Raw genomic sequence first — 23,436 nt, 5'->3', positions numbered from 1 at the left:
GGGGTTTACTACTTACTTATGTAGCCCAACAACAACCAAAGAGCAGGTAAAAATTGCAGCACGGGCAGGATGGACCAACAGGTAGAAAACACTGACTGCAGGTATGTATTCTTCTATTAAGAAATATACAGTACCTTGATGCCTAGAGCTCAAAAGTGGATTATATTGTTATTGCCATCTGTGATAGTGGTGGTACTGAAGAGGAGCATTAAATATAAAAAAAATAACTAGTGGTGCAGCAGAGATGGAGAAATTGTTTAGAGTTTCAGTGTTGATTGAGAGGAGAGGTTTTATTCCTTGATAAATAATAACTTGCCAAGACGAAGCACTACTTAGTACATAGTCCGAGAAGTGAGAGATTAATATAACCCTGCATCACGATGTACATATGGCAAAACGAACAAGAAGACGACGACGATCAACCAATAATTACTTAACTATACAAAACTAACTCTAATAGAAGAACAGGTAGTAAGCTCAACGAACACGGCCACAAGAGACGACGAACCATCATCTCAGCTACCTATTTACCTACCACTTACTTGTACGACTCTCGGTGCTTAATTTGTAATACGTAGTGTAGACCCACTGCAACACAAGTTTCAAGTGTGAAATTTATTGGGAACTTTGCAAGACCAACTTTTCACCTCGTCTCAAAATCAAAAAAGAGGAGAGAATGAGATGATGTCGTGTTAGTAAGTAGCAAAATCAGAGTGGGGACATTTCAGAGACACTTTTTTTTACATACACCACATAGTTTTCTAATCTACATGTAAAACTCATTAGAAGATGCGGATAAGTGCGGTAGCAATAATTATTAACACAACTGTGATGGTCTGAAAATGAGCTGAGTTTTAGTTAGTGTTTATTTATTGGTGGTTGAGCAGTGTGGTAAAAATTGGTCGGAAGTGAAGATGTTGAACTGATTGCATGGACGACTGACTGGAAATTTTGTGCGACATTGGATTAGCAATGGGATGGAGACGGAAGTAACACTCGAGGAGAAGACTCTGGAGCTGGAGTCAATTTTGGGCTTTGATGAAGAAGGTAATATGCAAATTCGAATATTATTCTTACTCAGAAACAGAATTAGTTCAGTCGAAAATATGCCATCATTTTATAAAAGTTCGCATTCCGGAAATATTTTCTGTTGTGATTTTTAACTTTGAAATCTACCCTGATATCCGGTGTTAGAGTCAGATTTTACAACTCGGCTCGATAATAAAGGTTGTGTGCAAGAGGGCAGAAAAGGTTCATCAATTCCAACAACTAACTCTCACAAAAACTCTCAGAGTGGAGAGAGAGAATGATAATACTGTTATTTTGCAGTTTGCTTGTAATGACATGAAGCTGAAGTTTGCTCATTCGCAAGGGTCATTTCAAATAATGGTCGTGCAATATGAATAAAAAATGTGTGCACGTTTCGTTCGTGTTATTAGGGTCGGACACAATGCTGAAATTATCGTTCTCCTCTAATTTACAATTTTTAATATACAAGAATTCTCTACGGGTCGAAATATTTACAGGTAGGAAAAATATATATCTGTGTTATTAACAGTTTCCAATTTTTTACAAGGTTCCTCCGATCCTTGGCAGAAAGTTGGTTGATAGATCTGATTAAAAACTCTGGGATGATACATACATACCTTTTGACTCATTATATTTCTAGTACTCGTTCTTTAAGCTCCACAAACTTTGATGTATTTTGTGTCCCTAAATCTTGGGGTATTAGTAAGATATTCAAAGTACCCAAATATTTAGATTGACCTCAGATTATGATAGAGGAAAATTCGAGTACGAAAAGTTCTGGTTTGATGCAGTTTATGCCTTATTTAGCACAGTGATAATTATTCCATTCGGCGATCGGGCCCTCATTCAGGATAAATACATATATCCAGTAAATTATAGCGTTCCCATCTTTTGTCATATTTCAATTAAATCGGCGGCTCGTCTGGTGGTAAAGGTATACTTAAAAAAATCAGGTTCGAAAAATCTACATGTTCCACATGTTTATTCTGCAATTGTAATAAGTATCTCCACCAATAAATCCTTCATAATTATTGCAAAAACTCACAATCAGACCAACACTGCAGACTGTGCGTAACATCAATTCCTACTAAAATCCTCAAAAACTCTCCAAAAACTAGTTTTTCGCTATTTACGAGCATTTTCAAGTTAAACCTTGGACCTCTCACTCTGTACATGCGGCAGTAAATACCTATTCCTCCGTTAAATATGCTGTATATTGCATAAAGGTTGCTCACTTATTACGAACATGATTGCCATTTTTTTGCCCCATAGTTCAATTCTGCTACTGCTGCCCCTCGTGTATGGACATTCAATTTAATCGAAGCCATGCAATGCAAATGAAGGTAGAAATAAATGTGCCCAGGTTTCTAAGAAATTGATATGCTATAAAATCTTTAAGAAGTCATCTGACTTGCACAAATCACAATGAACCACACTTTTACCTATATATCTATATGCTCGGCCAAGTATAAATACTTTTTTTTAATCCAACCTGCCAATTTATAATCATCTGATGGATGCAAAAATATACTACTCATTCAACAATTCTATATAAATACGTGATTGAATTACCTACAAATGTTGAAGCCATTGTGATTAAGCCGTACGGCATACATACATAGATATGTACATACATATGTACATACATATATCCTAACCGAACCAAGGGCAACAAAGGTTGATTGAACATTATAGGCTTCCAACTAAACAAACGACAGATATGCATTTATTATTTTACCTGGTCTCTCCAGCCATGCGATAATACATGGTCGGTCGCTGGGAATGAATTATACCTTTAAAAGTGACGTACATTCCAGTCCTACTCCAACAAAACAGCAATCCATCCAACCCGATCATCCGTCTTCATCTCTTCCAAAACTTCTTAAGGAATGTTGAATCATATAAAAATGACTTGCATGCACACTCGATCAGCCATTTATCTAGAAGTCCTTGCTTTTGCAAATATGCATACATGCTCAGTTTTTTGTGAGACAGTTATTAAAATTCATCATGATGCCGCAAGATCATAAATGTTAAATGCAATTATTCATGAATTTTTTAAATATGCAAATTAGCACGAATCCAAGATTGATTAGTGAGGTAGGTAGATTTTGCACATGTCAATGTCGGTCGTGCTTTCACTCTTGATGATAAATTGACCTCTGGATAAATCGGGCTAAAAAAGATTGGCATACAATCCATGCACCTTTTGCGTGGTGGTTCAAAGTATGTAACAATTTCTGGAAACACATGATCATACTCATGAAGTAAAAAAACGAAATGGGGCGATAATTAAGAAGGAAGCTTGGAATTACCGGTTGTTGTGTCGAAAACAAGAAAATCCTCGTGAGGAAAATGATGAGGAAAGCAGGACGTTAAATTCTGGGCAGGTGGTGCTACACACAAACTCAATATAGTTGAATAAAGTTAATAACATTTTAGATTGAAGCAATTGTCGTGTCATTTTTCACGTCAGTCTGTGAAGGGGATGGTGTACGATATGTATGTACGTATGCAGGTACGATCTGTATGTTTGTGCATATATGATGGGCGCTATGACCTATGCAGCCAACGCCACAACTCCTCCCATAAGTTCCTTATCTGATGAACAAATCAGCATTGTTAGACAAACCGGAGATTTCCGATGTCAGATGAGACTTTTTTTACATCGACAATGATGTGCTAATGACCTAAAGACAATTTAATGGTGACGACCATCCCGAAGCCATTTACATTTTGAGATTCGATTACTATTAGTTTAAATATTCGATTTATGTTCCCTAACCATTTTATCACGATTTGGAATGTGTTTCTATTGTGTTACATATGAATCTAATCATAATTTTATAGGGGACATAAATACGAATTAAAAAGCTTTTTGTAATGCGTCTGTTAGAGTTGTAGTTAAGCCCATGCCCAGGGCATTTAGGAATTTATGGCATGCCTTATTTGCCGAGAATTTTGGGCATGCTGAATTAATTTTTGAATTGATGACTTTTATGAAAATTAAATTAAAGTATACTTTGTTATGCCTTAGGATTGATTAGCTTTTTTAGATTTCTGAAATATCCTTGATTGTATCTAATCAAAATGGTTGTTTGAAATGGTTTGTTAAACGATTTAGTAATACACATTGAATTACGGTTTGACACATTTCTTTTGGTTAAATAAACTTTTCTGAAAAATTCTCCAGACATGTAAAGTTGGATTAGGCAAGTGGAGATAAGTGCCCAATCCAATATGCTAAATGTGCCCAATAAATGTCTTAAATTCTCATAAATACCTGGCATTTTCGCATGAGGACATAAATGCCTGCATTTATTTTCATGCCCTACGCATTGTACAACTCTGTTATTTGGTATTATTAGCCCAGATTTAACCAAGGTTTCTTCCTGCACACACACACATCCAACTGCAGTGCATGCCAAAATCAAGATTTGAATTTGCCTTTGACGAATGATGTTTGCATATTCAAGCCATAATAAAATGATAGTAGATCAAAATCCAATCTCACTTCCAGAAAATGGGAACGTTTCCTTGAAACGGAAATGGCTTATATTATCAACATGTTTGCCCATACCATGTGAAATTACCAAATGTGTAAACCTTCATCGTCGTCATGTTCTCTCACTGATTTCTTTTCATCGGGTGAAGAAGTGAGAACATAAAGTACTTTCTCTCTCTCTCTCTCCCGTGAAAAGGAAACCAGGATAAGTTGCTTGGATGGAACATTTGGCATTGAACGTCAACACGGAGAAAGAACTGTAATACAATTTAATTTGAGCAGTTATTTGATGAGAAAGAAGCCAAAGTTTGATCGATAATTATGTTGTTTGCCCGTGATTGGTTGGAGGAGGTTTACTCGACTGCAGTTGCTGCGGTCATAAGATGACATGTTGGTCGTTGTCTGGATGTCTGTACGAACAAAGTAAAAGGTTTTTTATTTTCTCCATTGCAACCAAAACCCCACCTGAAAATACGTTGAAGCATAATAATAATCCTTTCTCCGTCAGAGTGCAAGTACAGGGCTGACTTTTACCCTGACTTGGATGTAGGTAATGTAAGTATTAGGTTTTTGAGGGGAAATTGAGGGAAACCTCGTTGAGTGTATTTTTATACAAACTTCACTTTTAAATTGGAGACCCATCAGAAGAAATTGATGAAAGTGATGATGCCATCGGTCATCATCGCATTTTATGATTTATTACTGACTAGAATATTATTTTGTGACCATATTTTCACGTGACGAGCTTATACAAACCTTGATATATTAATATCCTGATATGCTCTTCGTATATTTGTATGTATTTATTACGTTAAGGTTTCCTTTGACAATGAGAAACAGTATTTCTGATTCCATTTCTCTTCCCGTATTTAAAAAGTTTCTTATCAACTTTAGCACTACGTGCAAAGAAATGGTAATTGTTTGTTAGATTATTGCCTCATAATGCATAACAACAAATATCAAAAGTTTGAGAATTTGGAATAATTGCAGCAGCAGTTAAAGAACAAATAATAACAGTGACAAAGCTTTATGACAAAAATTATTGCGGTAAATCACAGCACACAAAATACATAATGTGTAATTGAGAAATGGATCAACAGGAATATCTACGTAGGTAACAAAATGTTGGGATTGTCCTCGACCTTGGGACAAGAGATAACTTGACACTTAAGTGGCTGATTAATCGAATTAGTTTTTTTAAGAATACAAAGTGGATGCAGATATATGAGAATTTGTAGCTCTTGAATTGTTCATGAAGTTTGGATCACAAAATGTGTTCTTAGTCAACCATTATACTTGGTTTGATCCCTCTTTTATATCGTTCAGGTGTGTTTTTTAACGTTTAATTTAAACATCTCGTTTCGTTGAGCGTGTCTCATGTGTAAGTTGCTGGCTGCATAAGAAGCAGAAGCAGCCACGGTCGACTAATTTCAATCTTGTGAGGAAATTCCGATGAGGTTTATACAACATATACACTGCTGCCAGCAACTTTTTTTTTACTGTACGTGTATTGGATTATTAGCAACTCTATAGGTTCCATAATTGTCTGTGTTGGATGAGACATGAACGTTATCAATTGACAACTTGTACATTTTTATGTCGTCGTCGAAGAAAGGTCGTCATCCGACCGTGAAGGCTCTTCTCAAACTGATTCCGTGTTGGGTACATATGTAAATGGCAAGAAGCATGTAGTAGAGAGGTGGCATTTTATGTATGTGTTGACACTTTGAGACTTCGGTCTATTATCGTCGTAACCACCTTTGGGTTAAATTTAGTAAAATTTGACTTCGTCAGTATGTCCAATGACCGTGAGAGACAAAGTGTTGGCAGAAGCAAGTAGTTTTGGCTTGGTGTCTGAAATTGCAAATTTTGATACCTCATAGAATTATCCTAAATTTATTATCGTTACAATTATTATTATTGTAATTTATTATTACATTGTGTATGCAATCATTGATTGCAGTGGAGTTTAGAATTACCCAATAATGCATATGCGTACCTATATAATAAATATGTATGTATAATGATAAAACACTACATAATTATTATTTCCACTGTTATTACTGTGGTTGATGCATTACTCACTCTTTTATTGTGGGATGGTTTCTTACTACTCTGCACATTATTACATTATTCAATTTCAAATCCAACCTTACCAACACATTCTTCTTTGGAGTGGATTGCTTCGATAAATTTGGGTAGTCCGACTTGGGTTAAAGTTTGATCGATTGCAATGAAGCAACCATTATTATTTCATCCAACAGCTTGTAAACAAGTTCAACATTGCAAAGGTTGGAGGAACAAGAGTTTAAAGTAATTTGTATGGATGGATGTTTTTTCCCTATTTTTGGATGGAAGCTATTATGTCATGTGTAATACCACATATGTATGAAATTACTTACCACTAACTAAACTGCCACTTATAAAACCACATACGCAGTTTTTTTCCTCCTGTCACTTGACCTATCTGTGTGGGAAAGTGCAGAAAAGTCCCTGATTTACGTACGTACTAAAGCATCACGAACGACGGTATAACATGTCAATCGATGGTCATGTCAACAAGAGCTCTGAATGCATAACAGTGTCTTTCGCCGTCCCTGAAGGAAATTATTCGTGATTGAAATTTGATTCAGAGAGAGAATTCAGACTTAAAAAGCAGACCATTCAAGTAAAGCAGGAGACACGACAACGACGACAACGACGATGACGACGACGACGATGAAATTAAAGTTGTTCCACAAATCCAAACAATGCACGTCACACTAGCCTCTGATGAATGGGATCTTTGCATCACAGCAGTTGATTCATTCATGCCAAGCTCAAGATCTTTGCAATTACTTCCAAATCGGAACAACAACGCAACCCAACAATGCAACAAACTCCACAATTCTGTTAATTTTAGTAGGAACCACCACCACCACCAAGAAGCTTATACATAATCAATAATAAATAAATAAAGGAGAGTAGCCAACCACACGACGAGCTAAATAGTAAATGCATTTATTGCATTATTTTTTTATAAATGCAAAACTATGCTATACACGCTTAATGATTAAATTAGCTCATGTGGTTGTGTTGGCATTGTTAACATGGTGTAAAAGTGAGTGACCCATTTGTTTCTAAATTAAGATTTCATTCAGCAGCATCAGTGCGAGATGCAGGAGTAACGGTGGCCAAAAATGTTTTCATCAGCCGCTTAAATATATGGCAATTAATGATCTTTTCTTATTATGTAGTTGCTATTTATACTTAAATGGATGTTGTATCTGTCATGCATACATTGACCACCATCACCACGGGATGATTTTGATTTCTACGATCATAAACTGAGGATAAGATATGAAGTTGCATATTCTCAACTGCTGCAGATCAATTATTGATACAAAAGTCCATTGTAAGCAGTTATGCATGCACTGGCTTATTATTTATTACACAAAGTGTATGATGCATTTACATTGTTTGTTGAACGAAACATTGATAGAATTAAGGTATCCATTAAATTGGATACTTATGAATGTGTTACCTTAGTCTGCAGTTTTAGGATTCAATGTTAACGTTCAGGCAGTGGTGGTGTGAATTTGGGGGCCAAGTGAAGCAGATATTTACAGGGGTGTAAAAAAGCAGACACTTTTATCATTGGATTGTCCACAGACAGCACCACAGCAAACACAAACAGAGGTTGTAGTTGCGAGAATGAGAGTAAAAGTGAGTCTGGGGTTTTGAGGGCTCGATTGTAATTTAGTTTTTTAAACACACCTGAGCCGTCAAGCAAGGTGTCTCATGTTCCCTGTGGCTGCCCTTCCGCAGCTTTGTGAGATTATTGTCGTCTCAACTTCCCAAGTCTTCTCGGAAGTAGTGAGTTGCGAGTAGACGACACTCCCTGAATATGGTTTCTTCTCCAGCAGTAGAGCACTATCACCTGACCTGACTAGTCGATAATCTTGCAAGATCAGTTTGCGACACTTGATTAAAATTGTTCAGTGTGGGACGAAAACGTGCATTTCGTTTTGTAGTGTGAACAGTTGAGATTGTGGGTTCGAAATTTAAGCAAAACTATAATTGTGCTGATAAATTGGAAATTTGACATAAAACAAACATTTTGAGATCAGACTATTGTGCATTTGCAGTGGAAGTTTTTTTTTAAATAATGGTTTCTTGGACATTGTTGATTAGTCGAGAATTGTAGAGTTGTATAAAAAACCATTGTAGTGAACCGAATGAGAGACTCAAAGAAGGCTATAATTGACCATGGATCAAGGGTATCACCTGTACAAAGATTACACGGGCAACCTGTATCCACAAAATAGAGGAAATCATAATAATGTTCATCCGAATCAAGGGATTCCCCATCACCACCTTCACCATCAACATGCACAACAGCAACACCACCACCAGCAGCAGCATCAGCCTCATGTTTCAGTGCATCTAAAACACCCGGTCCCTGCAGGTACCCATAATCATTCCGTTATTTCCGGTTCTATTTCTAGCCGTAGTTTTCATCAGCCCTTCACTCATTCACTCATTCACTCATGGTTGTTGAGCATACGAATGTGGTGATGAACCTGACAGTTGTTTTATACAATTATGATTTGACGCGTGTCTTCTCCTTCGTTAAAAAGTGCATGTTTATTGCCACCCTAAATATATATCCTCCTCTCCTGTCGAATCCTGTAAAAAAACGGTGGTCCAATTTTGTCAGTGTTTGAAATTATGCACACAAAAAAACAAGTTCAATTGTGCCTCCGATTGATTGGTACTGATGGCATTAATGGTTCTGGATTAGGTAATTTAGCTCCAACATTATGACGGATAAGTAATGGACGAACAATAATGATGAGTTAGTTGAACAAATGAGTTGAACATGTAAACACTGGAGTTGTGACTTTTACATTTGGTTCTAAAACAAATAGTGCATTTTGTATGCAAATAAAAATGTACTTTAAACCGTCATGCGATCAGAAAGGGAAAAAAATATTGCATTATGTCAGTTCCCCATGCTTCTTCCCGTTGCGTGATTTATGCTGTTTGCTCTTTCACTTGTCCATTGTGCGTCATACACTTGTTAAATTACTCTTCTGATTTGTCAAGTCATAGCAAAACCAGTGTAAATAAGTGCAGAGCAGGTTAAAAAAAAGTTGGAATTGTTGGTCAACTTTCTGCATTATATAAACCTTTGCTGACAATGTTTGTATCCAAAGTTGGGCATTATTTGCATCCCAAGTATTATGACATGATCGATCGAAATCGCACTAATAAATGGTTATCATTGAGTAAATAAATGTAGTACGTGCATAAGACTTTGAATTGTTTGTGGATAACACGACCTGGACAAATTTAAATGACATGTCCTATTGCTTAGTCTCAAATATTCACTCAATAATCGATCAGATTCATCACGTAATAAAATAATAGACACATAATTTTGACATAACTTTTTACCTCCACGCAATCATTCTGATGAAACGGACAAACTTATTCAATTGGGGGAGTGGTTCGTACTTAATTTGCATCAATTGATTTAAAAAACTGTAGAACGGACAAGAGGAATTTCATGCTACGCTGGCCCAGCTAATAATTTGGGTTTTGGGTTGATTTTTCTTTAAGACTCCAAGAAGCATATTATTATGCTAAATTTGCTAGAAAAGTGTAAATTTGATTGGATATTTGGCATAAAAGTGAGTGATTATGTGCAAATTAAATAGGAAAATTGATAATCTTGGTTGGTTTGTGAATTACACTTTTTATGAGCGTGGTCTCCCAATTTTGATTATTTTGGTGGCTACCTGGCCTAATTCGTTTCACCGCTGTACATAACAACAAATCGCGCATGTGACTAAACTACGTAGGTATGAGAACACGTAAACAAATTACTATTTGCAAGCCACATTATTTATTATTTCCTAAAACCACTGTCATTTTAATCATTTTTCCATTAAGTCGAGTACTAGACGTGCCTTGTGGCGACGAAAGGTTAGTTATATAGGTGTCTCTGTGGGACATTAAAATTGATACTTTTTGACGCAGTTTCATAAACATAATTTCATAATTTATCAATTATAAAGTAAATTTGCTTCTCAAGTTTATTCCAAATTAGACGACGACGGTTACTTCATAAACGGTTTTCGCCAGTTTCGCCAACTACTTTTTTTCCACACCGTGCAAAATTAAGCTTACAGTATTTTTGAATTGGACCCCTAAAGCTAAAAATTGTAGATTTTTTTTCCCTTTTGCCATTGACTGCGCCACGGTTTGCTTAAAGAGTGATTGACAAGGAGTGCTGGGCGATGAACTTGCACTACTTTACCAAGTCTATAGTTTAGCTAGGCACCCATTCATTCATTCGACACTTTAGCTTTCCATACATACCGTATAATTTAACAGTGTATGCAGCTATTTATGCATAGCAGAACTTAAATAATTCATAATTTGCTCAAATTCACACTTTGCGCAATTCTCCGAATAAGAAAATAAATCGTGGCAGTGCTTAATGAATGAGTTCAATTGACAAAACTGTAAATTGACATGAACGACGAGCGACCTGCTGCATTGAGGGAGTGTCAATTTCTTAAACAATTTGCAATAACGCTAAAGGTGCCTACATAGCGTCCACAGTCTTGCCGAGTGCTAAATTAAATTCGTCGTTGTCGAGAGATCAAACAAAGAAAGGCATGAAACCGCAAACAAATAAACGGATTTCATCACCACGTTCCCTTTCAAATTCAAAAACTGTATCAATTTACCACCTCAATTCGCACAAGGCTTTTGTTATTGTCCTTCTTTTCTAGCTTTATTTTTATGTAAAACAATTCATGCGAAAGTCATTCGAGCAGGAAATGGAAACTGAATAAGTGTCTATTAATTTGATTTCCAGTGCGTTTAATGGTCTTAATTCTTGCAAATAGTTACAAACCATGCAACGAATATGTAAATATGGCTCGTAATGCGCTAAATTTTGTACATTTTAGAAAATTGTAATGAGAAGATTTCATGTACATTTGGACAAACAGTTTATTTATCACAGTTCTTTTGATTAATTTCGTATAAATGTGCTAAAATTCGAGGGTAAGAAGAATTAAAATAATTTAATCACTTTTACACGCAACATTTCGAAGGGGTTTTATAGGTTAACATGTCACATTGCGATATTTTATGTTTAAAGTAAACCAACCCTTAGACCGAATATGCACATATATTTATTGTTTTGCATTTTTATACCTATGCACAAAGTAAAATGTCAGTTTGTTGTACATTCCTGCTTGTTGATTGTCGTGTATATGACAATTTGTATGTCAAGAAGTATATGTAGCTGTGTCAATACCCCTTAAGTTTTGGTCTAAATAAAAGAGATCATAACATCAACTGGACTATTCCATCTACACCATTGTGTCAGGAATCGATTGTTTCTTTTGTGCGTTGAACATGTACGAAGAATCGAAAACAATTAAGAAGTTTCAGACTACGTATGTGCCATTCATCCCGAAAGCGGATAGTCTTGCCCAGTTGTCCTAACAGAGTGTTACGACAAAAGGGTGTGACGTTAGATTATGGACAAAAGCATATGTGTCCACGCATCATCTTTTATGTAATAAGCCCATGTTTAGGGAATGTCTTTTTCCTTTTTTGGGCACTTTTTTAGGCGGTCAGTGTCTCTTTCTGTGTATGAAACACCATTCGTGATAAGTCCGTCAAATGTGCTTTACACTTGGTTATTGCCATATGTAAGATTTCCCAGGCTGGTGAATTGTATGTTCATAAGTTGCAGAAGGCAATGATTGTGACCGACTAGTGGGGAAAACGTCATAAATGAAAATGACACTTAAAGTATATATTTCCAGCCCTGTGTAATGATTAATCTCATCAATGTAAATATTTATGTTGAATTCATATGGGTTATTTCATCTAAATGATTGCCCCATGTTCACATGCTGATCATATGAAAAGGATGACGACTAATTCGCAGATCTAATTAATCCAGTGAAATAAATGACATGCCAAATTTCCACCATTTTGGAAATAATGCAAACATCAGGAAGTTAGTCGTCTATATTTGAGAACGAAAGACATTGAAAACAGCATGAAAGCGTCTTGGAGGATGTAAAAAATCTCAAATATTCCGCAAATATTAGAATCGTTTAATAGACTTCTTTTCTTTTCTACTCGATAAACACAGGAACGACACAGGAACTGCTGTTTTACTTTATCCTCTAATAAAAGTGTGAATTCTGCAGACTGTCTGACATCAGAAATTCTTCTTATTCGCCACACAATAATAAAAGAAGAAACCTCAAGTCTCACAAATCCACAAGGTTGCATCAGCTTCAGAACCCTGACTTTGGCCAAGTCAAGTCAGGGTTATTGGTGTCAGGGAAATCAGATGCATGAAAATCACTTTTTTTCACAATAGTACAAATAAAGATAGCAACTAACGTTTGATAATTGCAGCGTCACAATTGTGGCAATAAAAAGATTTGTATCTCCAAATCCAACTTGGTTAGCAAATCCATGGTTCAATTGGCAGCCGACATGGTGGCTTTTTACATTTATTTATCTGGGAACAAACCTAAAGCAAGTTCGAGACGGATGGAGACTGTCAATAAAGGATTAATAGGAAATAATCTGTTTTGTTTACACTACGACGACGACAACAACAAACATTATCCAACTACATAAACCATCCACTTGGTATTAGGCGAGAAAAAGGGAAACAACGAATTAGACTTGTTGTTTATGAGCAAGAACAGAGCAATTTATAGGATATCAATTCAATTAGAGTGACTCAGGAGAATTCTCATTTTTTCTCAAAGTGCAGGTTCCTACGTATTTGCGACGTGATTGTAAGAATTGAGAGAGAGAGACTTGACTTTTTGAGTGTCATGTGCAGACTGGGACTTGGTGGAAGGTTAAATTCTCGTAATTGTGCTGTGACAATGTAACCCAAACCACAACTACGTACATGCTTTCGAACATTTGTTTCACAGCCTTGTCTGCCATGTCATGTATAGCCAATCATTCTCCATTAACGCGACATCCTAACTGCTCAAGTGATAAATAATATGAGAGAGAAAGAGGGAGGAAATTATCCAAATTATACCAAAATAAAATTAACCACTGATTTTGTCACAGTTTGTCACCTCTGCAAAATATCCACGACTGGAAGCTATCCTCAATTTGCGCATTGAAATGGACAAATTATGGCATTATTGTTATCCTCGAGTCGTTATAGATAATCAGGGCTTGTGGTGATGCTAACATTGCAGATTGGGACTAATTGATGTGACACGTTACAAGTATGTTCATAAATGTTAAGGTTTATTATCACATATTTTTGGTCGCTTGTTTTTTCGATTTATTTATTGCTGTGCTGCATAGCACAAACGGTCAGGGCTGCAATGTACAATTACTCCTTTTATTTAACCGTAACTCGGCAATTAGTTACGGCCCATTACGTCACTATAATACGGTATTAAAATCGGAAGGGAAAACAAACAAAGGTGTGTTAAATAATACTGTTTGGATTTTAATGACAAATTTATTATGTGTTCGAACTCTGTGCAAATACGTAGCATTGTATTTAAAAAGAAGGCTTCATGCGCTAGGCAATTGACAAGAATGTCAATACTTTTTAATCTTGCCGAGATATTCTTAATACACTTGTGTAACAATATGGCCTTTAAACATGGTTATTATTATGTTAGGCATATGCATTACGTAGCATCATTATTTATGTTTTGTCCCGTTGCTAATTTCACTTGAAGAGTAAAATACGCTCAAAAATTTGTAGGGAAAGTCGCATTTCAATCAAATTCAGGGACGGGAAATTGAGTCGATTTTATGGAAATATGTACCAACCTAAATGCTTCGTGGTTATGAGATGACTCGTAATATGGTTATAAAACCAACATACATACGTCCCACTTCCATTGTCTCTCGTAAAAGCCTCCTTTCTTCTACGTACTCTTCCCCAAAGTCAATTTGTACCCAATATCAGTCGCATGTCTGCATGTATAATAACGAGGAAAATGCATGCATTGTTGATTGTGAATAATGACAATAATTTTTTAATGTGTAACAACAACACACACGTCGCCAGGAGAAGGAGCTAATTGCTTTTGATACGGGATCAAAGTCGATCAATCGAACCTGTCCTGTCAACGCTGTATTGTTTCCCATACTAATTTAGAAGAGTTGAGAAGCGTGGGAGCCAACCCCATCCTTACCGTCGTCGTGTAAATAAAAGCACTGAGGCTGAAGTTTATTTGAGAAAGAAATCCAGAGGGGATGGGAATTGATGAAAATTAAAATTGAATTGGGGTTCCTTGTTGATCTGGCAATCATAAAAAATAATACACCAGGGATCCGCGTAACAATGGCAAGAGCATCCAAACGGTGCCTTTTATTTCCTTCGTCGTCACATACCCATTGAAAAATTAGGGTTTTCGTGCCATAAATATTGAAACATGATTTGTTTTGTCCTCCATCCATTCACAGCAAGACTGGAAAGGTCCACGTGAGCAGGGTCCGATTCTCATTTGCACCGAGAAAGAGAGACGATGTCAGCGGATGATGGGAGGTGGGCGTGTGGTGGTGGATGCGAGGGGAGGTTTTCTATGCCTCAGCTTTAATTAAGCATAATAACTTTTCTTCTTTGTCCATTCCATTTGTCCAACGCCATACTAATCATAATAATCACATTACCTGCGAGTCTCCTCCGCAGCGATAAAATAAATTGAGAAGACTGTTTTTACTAAATTGCTCACCCGGAAATGTTACATTGTTTTCCGTCTCCGTGTTACGTGTGTGTGTGTGATGTAACGTTTATTACTTTTTGCACATGGAAATATGGGATTGATTGTACATTGGATGGGAGAATGATTATTGATTGTAGTGATTATGGAACTCTTTATTACGACGGTAGTTTTAAACGTCAACATAAAATGCGATACAATATTATTTACTTAGGAGACATACATAATTCAATTTCAGTTATTTGCGTGTTTGAAGTTTGGAAGAAAATTGATTCATGAAATGTTACCAACCTGAAGATATTTAAAAAAAAAACATCGTCATGAACATTGACGTCATGTTGGAATGGTATCCACATATTAAACCTGGTTATAAAACCATGAGAAATTTTCATTTAGTTGATTATCTCTGAATAGAAGAGGAGTGTTGAGTGTCGAGTTTCACAATTGGTGAAAATGGTCGCCTATTTTTTATCCCGTGTTAGAAAGCTGCTTCTTGCGGAGAAAACATTTTCGTATTTGCGAGAACAGGAAAGGGAAACCTTGTGGGAGGAAAATAATGCGTCGCGAGTGAGCGTGTGCACGAAGGAGAAAGTCGGGATTGGTTTTCTCCAGAAGCTTCGGAGGTTGTCCCTGCGGACGAGGACAAATCACGATTTTTGAATCCAAAAGTGGGTTAACCAACTTTCATAGTCTTGACTATGACGAGACGATCAATGAGAACGCTTTTAGACATTGTTATGCACTTCGCACCATCGAACCAACGCTTTGGGTTGGGTGAAAGTGAAACAAGAATTCAGACAAGATTTTGGGTGTGCTGTGCTCCTTGTTAAGTAAATTTATTTTGAGTAGTGTCCAATTTTTGGATGGGTTTTGGTAAAGAAGGCGAAGTTTGAGTTTCATAAATTGGAAAAAGTGTGGGATTCGTATGATATTTTAAAGAGTGGTACTGGTGTTATTTTTTTAAAGAATGTGTGATGGCTAGCGACCAAATTTATACGCGTAGGACGATACATTATTATATAACTTTTATTTGAATAAACAGTGATTTAATAAAACGATTTTATTTGCAGCTCGAGAGGATTTTGCAGGACTTGACAATGACGCACTTGATTTTAGCCAGTTGGAAGACTTTATTGCCAATGAAGCAGATGGAAGGTAAATATTTCAGACTATTTTTTCTCTTAATTTCATGTAAAAGATGGAATTATTTATTGTGAATTATTTCAGCTATTTCGCGGACACGTTGGCAAACAGTGAAGCCTCGAAGCATACTCAGAATGGACAGGCACATCGTGACCGCATCATTGTGGTCACGAATCTCCCGTCCTCCGAGGCGGGGGCCTTGCCATTTACGTCGTCGAAGGTGGCGTGCCCTAATGATCCACCCGGCTGTTTGACAGCGTATGCCAACGGTCAACTCCCGTAAGTCAGGAGATGGATTATCATTTTTATGTTAGTTTGCAATTCAATTTGGCATCTTCATTCGACTCCTGGAGAGTTCAATGCTTGTGCTTTCATTAACACGTGCATAATAAATTTTCATTCAGGGTTCAGCATGTTGTTTAGCTTCTTAATGTATAAATATAAGATACCAAGAATGGTGTGGAATGAGAAGCCATAGATGAAATGTGAGCCAAAGATTTCCTTCCATGCTAATCTAATCTTGATTTTACAGGAGGCATAACCTTCCCGATAGTCCGCCGGACTCTGGGTCAGAACCTCCATATTCCCCGACGGATCCAGGGTCACGTTCTCCCAGTAAGATTTCCTCAAACTATCTCAAACACTCCAAATTCATTAATAAGTTTTGTTTTCACCAGATCACAAAGATCCAGCCATGAACGGACGACGAAATCTGCATGAACTCCTTCTTCACCCAATGTTTCCGCAATCCTCCTCCGGGGGATCGGGAAACGGGGCGGTTTCGGTCATTCTGCAACACCACGATTTACAATCGCTGGGATCTCCCATATCCAGCATCCCTTCCATCACTCACACAGGAACAAGTCCCTCAGCAAATAATGTGACTCTGACGACACTCGGTGGATCCGGACCCTGTTCCTCGACCCAAGTTGTGGACGGGTCTCAAACTGCCTCCCCACAGCAGGACATCCCATTTTACACCAACTTAACACCTGTCGTCCAGCCAAGCAGTGAAACCAGCAGCAAGGGGAGGAAGAGAAAGGCTTCCGAGTCTGGGGCAAGCAGCACCAAAGGAAAAGTTAGCATGGTTCACGTGAAACAAGAGCCAGGTGAGGTTCACATTAATAAAGTTGGTTTTGGTAACTGGAGGATGGATACTAAATTAAGTTCAGCTCTCTCAGAAATGTCGCCCGGTGCAGAGTCCACCACTTCAACAACTCACAATGCAAGTGGGACTGGAAATGACAATGGGGGCAGTTTAGATGACGATTTCTACGATTTGTCAAACGACCCTTCAATCTTCATGGATCCAAATTACCAGTGCATCAAATTCCAACCATTCCACGAACACACATGGCTCCCACTTGCGGATGAAGCTCTCAAAGAATTGTAAGTTTATTACAGAGCTTTTTTTTACTAACACAGAAGAAATTGATGATAACTTAATGACGATAATAATATGATAATGCTCAGACCTACGGCGTACTTCAAAGTTGATGCTGACAAAGGATTCAACTTTTCTAATGCGGATGATGCTTTTGTGTGCCAGAAGAAAAACCACTTTCAGGTACACACACCATAACACATAAATATGCTCTCAGAATTTTACACAATAAAATTTTATGACAGATTACGTGCCATGCAAAGTATCATGGAAATGCAAAATACGTTAAAACTGCGGACGGTTTTAAACCCGTTGATGGATTTTGTATCCATTTTTACGGCGTTAAAGCCGAGTCTCCAAATCATTCCATCAAGATTGAGCAGTCCCAAAGTGACCGAAGCAAAAAACCTTTTCATCCGGTTCCGTAAGTGAACGACATTTAATTTGAATGGAATTAATTGCATCGTGCCAAATGGACAATGACGATAAATCTAAATAGTTTTGAAATTTGCAGACTGGACGTTAATTCCGAAACGGTGTCCAAACTTACCGTTGGCCGACTCCACTTTAATGAAACCACGTCCAACAATATGCGCAAGAAGGGAAAGCCGAACCCCGACCAGCGCTACTTTTACCTGGTTGTAGCCCTCCATGCACACGGTCCGGATGGAAACTACCCCCTGCTGGCACATTCCTCACAACGAATCATTGTCAGGGTATGGAGGACGCAAGTGCGGAAATAATTGCAGAATTTCCTGGATTAATAATATATGCAAATTTGTGTTATTTCTTAAAGGCTTCAAATCCAGGACAATTTGAGAGTGACATGGAACTATCTTGGCAGAAGGGGCAGACATCGGATTCGATTTATCATGCTGGACGCGTCGGAATCAACATGGATCGACCTGAGGAAGCTCTCGTCGTTTATGGAAACTGTAAAGTTACGGGCCAAATTATTCATCCCAGTGATATGCGAGCAAAGGAGAACATTGTAGAGGTTAGGAATAATATTTAATATAAATTTCTACGAAAAAAAAATTAATTTAACTACTTGTTAATCATTAGATGGACAGTAAACAGCAGCTTAAAAATGTACAACAACTCCGAGTTGTTAGATACAAATATAATCCAGAGTTTGCTCGATTGATCGGAATCTCTGATGCGGATGCTGAGGACACGGGCGTTATTGCACAAGAAGTTCAAAAGATCATTCCCGAGGCGGTGAAGGAATCCGGAGATATAAAGTTACCGGACGGAAATAAAATTAGCAATTTTCTCGTTGTGAACAAGGTTAATTGATAAGAAATTATCGTATACTTTATATGCATACCAATTTTTTAAGTTGCCATAATTGCTAAAATTCTGAATCCCAAAATTTCAGGAGCGGATATTCATGGAGAACATCGGAGCCGTAAAAGAACTTTGCAAGGTTACAGGAAAGCTCGAAACGAGAATTGATCATTTAGAAAAGATTACAAATGCCAACAGAGATCGCAATAATCTTAAATCTGGCCGATCATCATCTCGATCAAGTAAGAACCTCTCTGCACTTTTGTAGGAGTGTGTACTGTATTGTGTTACTAAAGAGAGGGTTTATTTTAAATTATTTCAGGTGCTTCGAGCTCTCTAGGACGTAGAGAATCAGCAACCAAAACGGCAACTGAATACATTTGTTCGAATCGATGTGTGCAAATTCTCATTGTGATTCTCGTTTTGATTATGGCGTTCTGGTAAGTAGCAGAATTTAATATTTTTGGTAATAACACTGAAATGTGCAACTGTTCATTTTTAAATTTGCTGTTCACATTAGCTTGGTCGCAATGGCTACTCTGTACTGGCTCGAGTACCACAAACGGTCATCGTACGACTTCCATCATCACAATTCCCACCATATCTTCAACTCGTCTCGGGAATTTTTAAATATTCCGGCTTCTGATTATCGTCACGGAAGTTATGGAGCTCCAAGTACCTTCTACCCTGCACCAATCCACCCACATAGCTTTAACAGTAACCATCCGACTAAAAATCCAAAGTCATCAGCCAAGTCGCACCATTCTATTCCTCCTAAAACCGGCGGCGGTATTGAGCCGTTCCTCTTGATGAAGCCCAAAGTTCTTGGCAGACCGCAGTATTGTTTCACTACTCTTCCCTATTTGGACACACAATGCGGGGTATGACAAGCAACCGTAGTTATGAAATTGACAATAATTAAGTAATTTTATTTAATTGTATTATTTTTATATTTGCCTAATCCAGACCTTTTGCTGTGCTGGAGCGTCATTGTCGCCAACCGATTACTCAGACATTGAAAGAAGAAATCAAGTCGTGCTGAGCGTCAGTTCTACAAAACTTTCTCCACCTCCTGTTACACTCACTCCGCAAAACAACAATTCTGAGGATGCCATTTCGAATTTCTCTGTGAGTATTGGCATTTGTTTCATTGTAACTTTATAATACTAAAAACTAATTGTTTTATTTTACTTTTCTAGAGCAATCCTGTTCATCGCAATGGATTAGACTCGAAACGCAGACGACGACAGATTGATGAAAGTAAGACTTGTTGTGTGCTTACAAATTGAAATTCGGACCTAAATTCTAACCTCTAAATTTATTTGTACTCCAGATCCCCTGATTACAGTGCCATCGATTCGCGTCTTGTCTCAGAACATTAACCAAACTTTAGATGCGTCGTACTGCATGCTAAATTCTAACGGATATGACAGGTATGCATAAATGCATGAATGGTATGCATGTACGTGTATGCACGTGTTTAGACTAATTCCTATAAATACAATTTATGCTAACAAATACAAAACTACTTTTATTTATTAGTCCAATTGCGCTATCAAATTAATCTAGAGTCGTAGTTTATAATTTATCAAAATTAATACACGAAATTTTCTAGAACAGTATATCCACATAATTTACGTCATGTGACTTTATTATATGCACATTTATATGAAAACTAAATAGATGAATAATTGTTGTGTTTATTTTTTCAAGCGGATACCACGACTGTGTTTCGACTGACAACAGATATTTTTCTAGTGCAAATTTGACGTATCACGTTCCTTTAAGCAAATATTGGGACGAAATGAACGTGAAACTTATTTTCAAGTATGTATTCATTTCCAAAAATCTATTAATTTTCTTATTTAGTATATTTTTCATGACATGGATTTTATTTACATTTCCAGGTTCTCGCCACGAGTGAACATTTCTCAGCCTCAAATGTGTCAAGAGTTTTACGATCAGCCCTTCTGCAGGCTGGATGACGCCACCACGAGTACTCCCAACGTTGAGGAGAAAAGCAATAACAATGACACTCAGACTGTCGCTGGTGAAGGGAAGAACGTATTTTCTCTCAGCGTGAAAGTTGGAGGCAGTCCGTACTCTCGTTTCAACATTAAATTTTCTTCAAATGTCGACACCCAGGTTAGTCGTTGTGCAAATTTGGCTTAATTTGACCGTGCAAAAATAATAGTAACGACGTCTCATATATTTTTATTTACAGGATTTGTGTAACGTGCAAAAGAACATTTTTGAATTCAATTTCCACTTTTACCGAGTATGCCATGAATGAATAACGCTGCTACTGCTGCTATATAAGTCATTTTCCAATCAGTCAAACACCATTAGTGTAGGAGAGTTCCTTCCACGATATGTTATTCTATTATTTGATTCCTTATTATTGTTGCAATTTAGTCCGTCCCGTCAACTTTCTCATCCGTTCCATCGCCATTATTATTGCTATTTTATGTGTCAGAATGCAGTTAGAGTCTAGATTTAATTTCGTAGAGATTGTCTCAACTACGTTACATAAATACATATATCTCTGTATTACACACATTATTTACGGATTATTCGTGGCAAAAAACTTAGGTATTTACTATTGTATGATAAACTGGTGGGTATGAATGCGATGCGTTTTCCGAGTAGTAACTACATTATGTTTGGTAGTAAACACAACTAAAAGTAAAGTAACTCAAATGTAAAAAATTATTATCATTTTAGAAATAATGTACAACATGATGATCTAGACAAACTAGAAAAGAAAAACTAAATGTATTACAAGTTTGATGAACAATATATGTTTAAAAAGTATTTTAAAGCCAACGATATGTAACGTAACGATAATGATAAATTTGATCCGAAATTGATATTACTCAATTTTGAGAAATTTAAATTAGACACGTATTTGAAATATATATATATTTACCCATGTTATACCTGTTTGTGACGAGAGAAAGGTGAGGAGAAAGAGAAAATCTCAATAGAAATGTAGTAAATTTTAGTGTTCAATTAATAGTTTTTAGTTCGATACATATTTACTTACAATGCGATGGTGTGAAGTGTAACCCTCCGATTTGGCTGAAATTTTAAAATTAGGTGGTCCAAGCCAATACAACTAACGTTTCTTCAGGCAGTTTGTGCGATGGTGAGAGTTACTCAAAATATTTGAGGTCAAAGTTCAAAAAACGGCCGACTTTTTTCAGGCGCAGGGAGAAAACTTCCATTCTCTTCCCCTCGCTTTGATTTTATTCAGGCGTCTCGCTCATGCATACGCCTTCATGCTCAAGCACAAGCTTTGATGCAAAATAATAAAAAATAAACATTATTAATTATAGCTTAAAGAGCAATTAATACGCATTATACATACTTAATTTAATTTATAATTAAATAAGTGAGATTTTTACTTATTTCTAGTACAAATTTACATAACAGTTAATTTATAAATTCGCCAACGGCAAATAAACATGGAAAAACTTAACTTGCTTTCCATTTCGAAAGCGTTGGTTATTCTAATATCCAATTATATATTAATATTTTAAATGCTCCTGTGATTCGATATTGCTGGTACTCAAGCGGATCATGGGGTGATGACGAAAGGCCCGAGTTTAAAAATGTAAGCGAAGTTTGTTTTAGAGAAAAAAATATTAGTTGCGACCTGAATTGTGGCAATCCCACATTCATCAAATTCAGCTGGTGCAGTTTATCGTATTGTTTTGTGGACTTTTATGAAAATAATCATATAGTCACATGTGGAATGAATAATTAATATTTTTCTATAAAAAATTAAATTTAAAATTGTTGAAATGAATTATTTTTCGGAGTGAAAATCAAAGCGAGGGGAAGAGAATGGAAGTGGAGTTTTCTCACTCCGCCTGAAAAAAGTCGGCCGTTTTTTGAACTTTGACCTCAAATATATTGAGTAACTCTCACCATCGCACAAACTGCCTGAAGAAACGTTAGTTGTATTGGTTTGGACCACCTAATTTTAAAATTTCAGCCAAATCGGAGGGTTACACTTCACACCATCGCATTGTTAGTTCAATATTTGAATATGAAAGCAATTCGTACAGATTATATTGTATTATAATTAAAATAGTATGAATTGGTGCATACGATTTACTACATATTTAGATTCCTATTTCACAGACAACTTTTTTGCTCATTTTATTTACTTTTACTCGAAATTTTTATTTTATCAATTTATTTTAAAACGCCGAAAAGTGCACATGTACTCGTTAATTCATGCTGTTTAACATAGTGCGTATGTATACTTATCGAATATTTGAGTTAAAAAACAAACGTTATAGTTGTTCCTCGAGATCGCTTGGTAGTACAAG

At 36.7% G+C, this 23,436-nt stretch overlaps 1 protein-coding gene across 6 annotated transcripts; it reads left to right on the top strand.

Annotated features, from left to right (window-relative positions):
- Positions 1 to 52: 52 nt before the first annotated feature.
- On the top strand, positions 53 to 22,108 carry LOC110851191 (myelin regulatory factor-like protein). 6 transcript variants are annotated; one of them, XM_035852936.1, is made up of 20 exons: positions 53 to 1,047; positions 16,350 to 16,434; positions 16,507 to 16,701; positions 16,955 to 17,037; positions 17,100 to 17,531; positions 17,595 to 17,811; positions 17,896 to 17,989; positions 18,052 to 18,230; positions 18,306 to 18,537; positions 18,603 to 18,803; positions 18,872 to 19,096; positions 19,188 to 19,338; positions 19,419 to 19,536; positions 19,617 to 19,977; positions 20,063 to 20,224; positions 20,296 to 20,356; positions 20,430 to 20,529; positions 20,810 to 20,923; positions 21,004 to 21,241; positions 21,321 to 22,108. In XM_035852936.1, exons 1-20 carry the CDS (start codon positions 978 to 980, stop codon positions 21,387 to 21,389), a joined length of 3,387 nt encoding a protein of 1,128 aa, XP_035708829.1. In that variant the 5' UTR covers positions 53 to 977; the 3' UTR covers positions 21,390 to 22,108. The 6 variants fall into 6 exon arrangements, with proteins under 6 accessions (XP_035708829.1, XP_035708825.1, XP_035708827.1 ...); XM_035852932.1 differs by lacking the exon at positions 53 to 1,047 and adding an exon at positions 8,306 to 8,981 and having other exon boundaries at positions 17,604 to 17,811; XM_035852934.1 differs by lacking the exon at positions 53 to 1,047 and adding an exon at positions 8,307 to 8,981 and having other exon boundaries at positions 18,321 to 18,537.
- The last annotated feature ends 1,328 nt before the right edge of the window (positions 22,109 to 23,436 follow it).

This window comes from Folsomia candida, unplaced genomic scaffold (assembly GCF_002217175.1).
Source record: "Folsomia candida strain VU population unplaced genomic scaffold, ASM221717v1 Fcan01_Sc006, whole genome shotgun sequence".
NCBI classification, from domain to species: Eukaryota; Metazoa; Arthropoda; class Collembola; order Entomobryomorpha; family Isotomidae; genus Folsomia; species Folsomia candida.
This window is presented reverse-complemented; position numbering and strand designations above follow the sequence as displayed.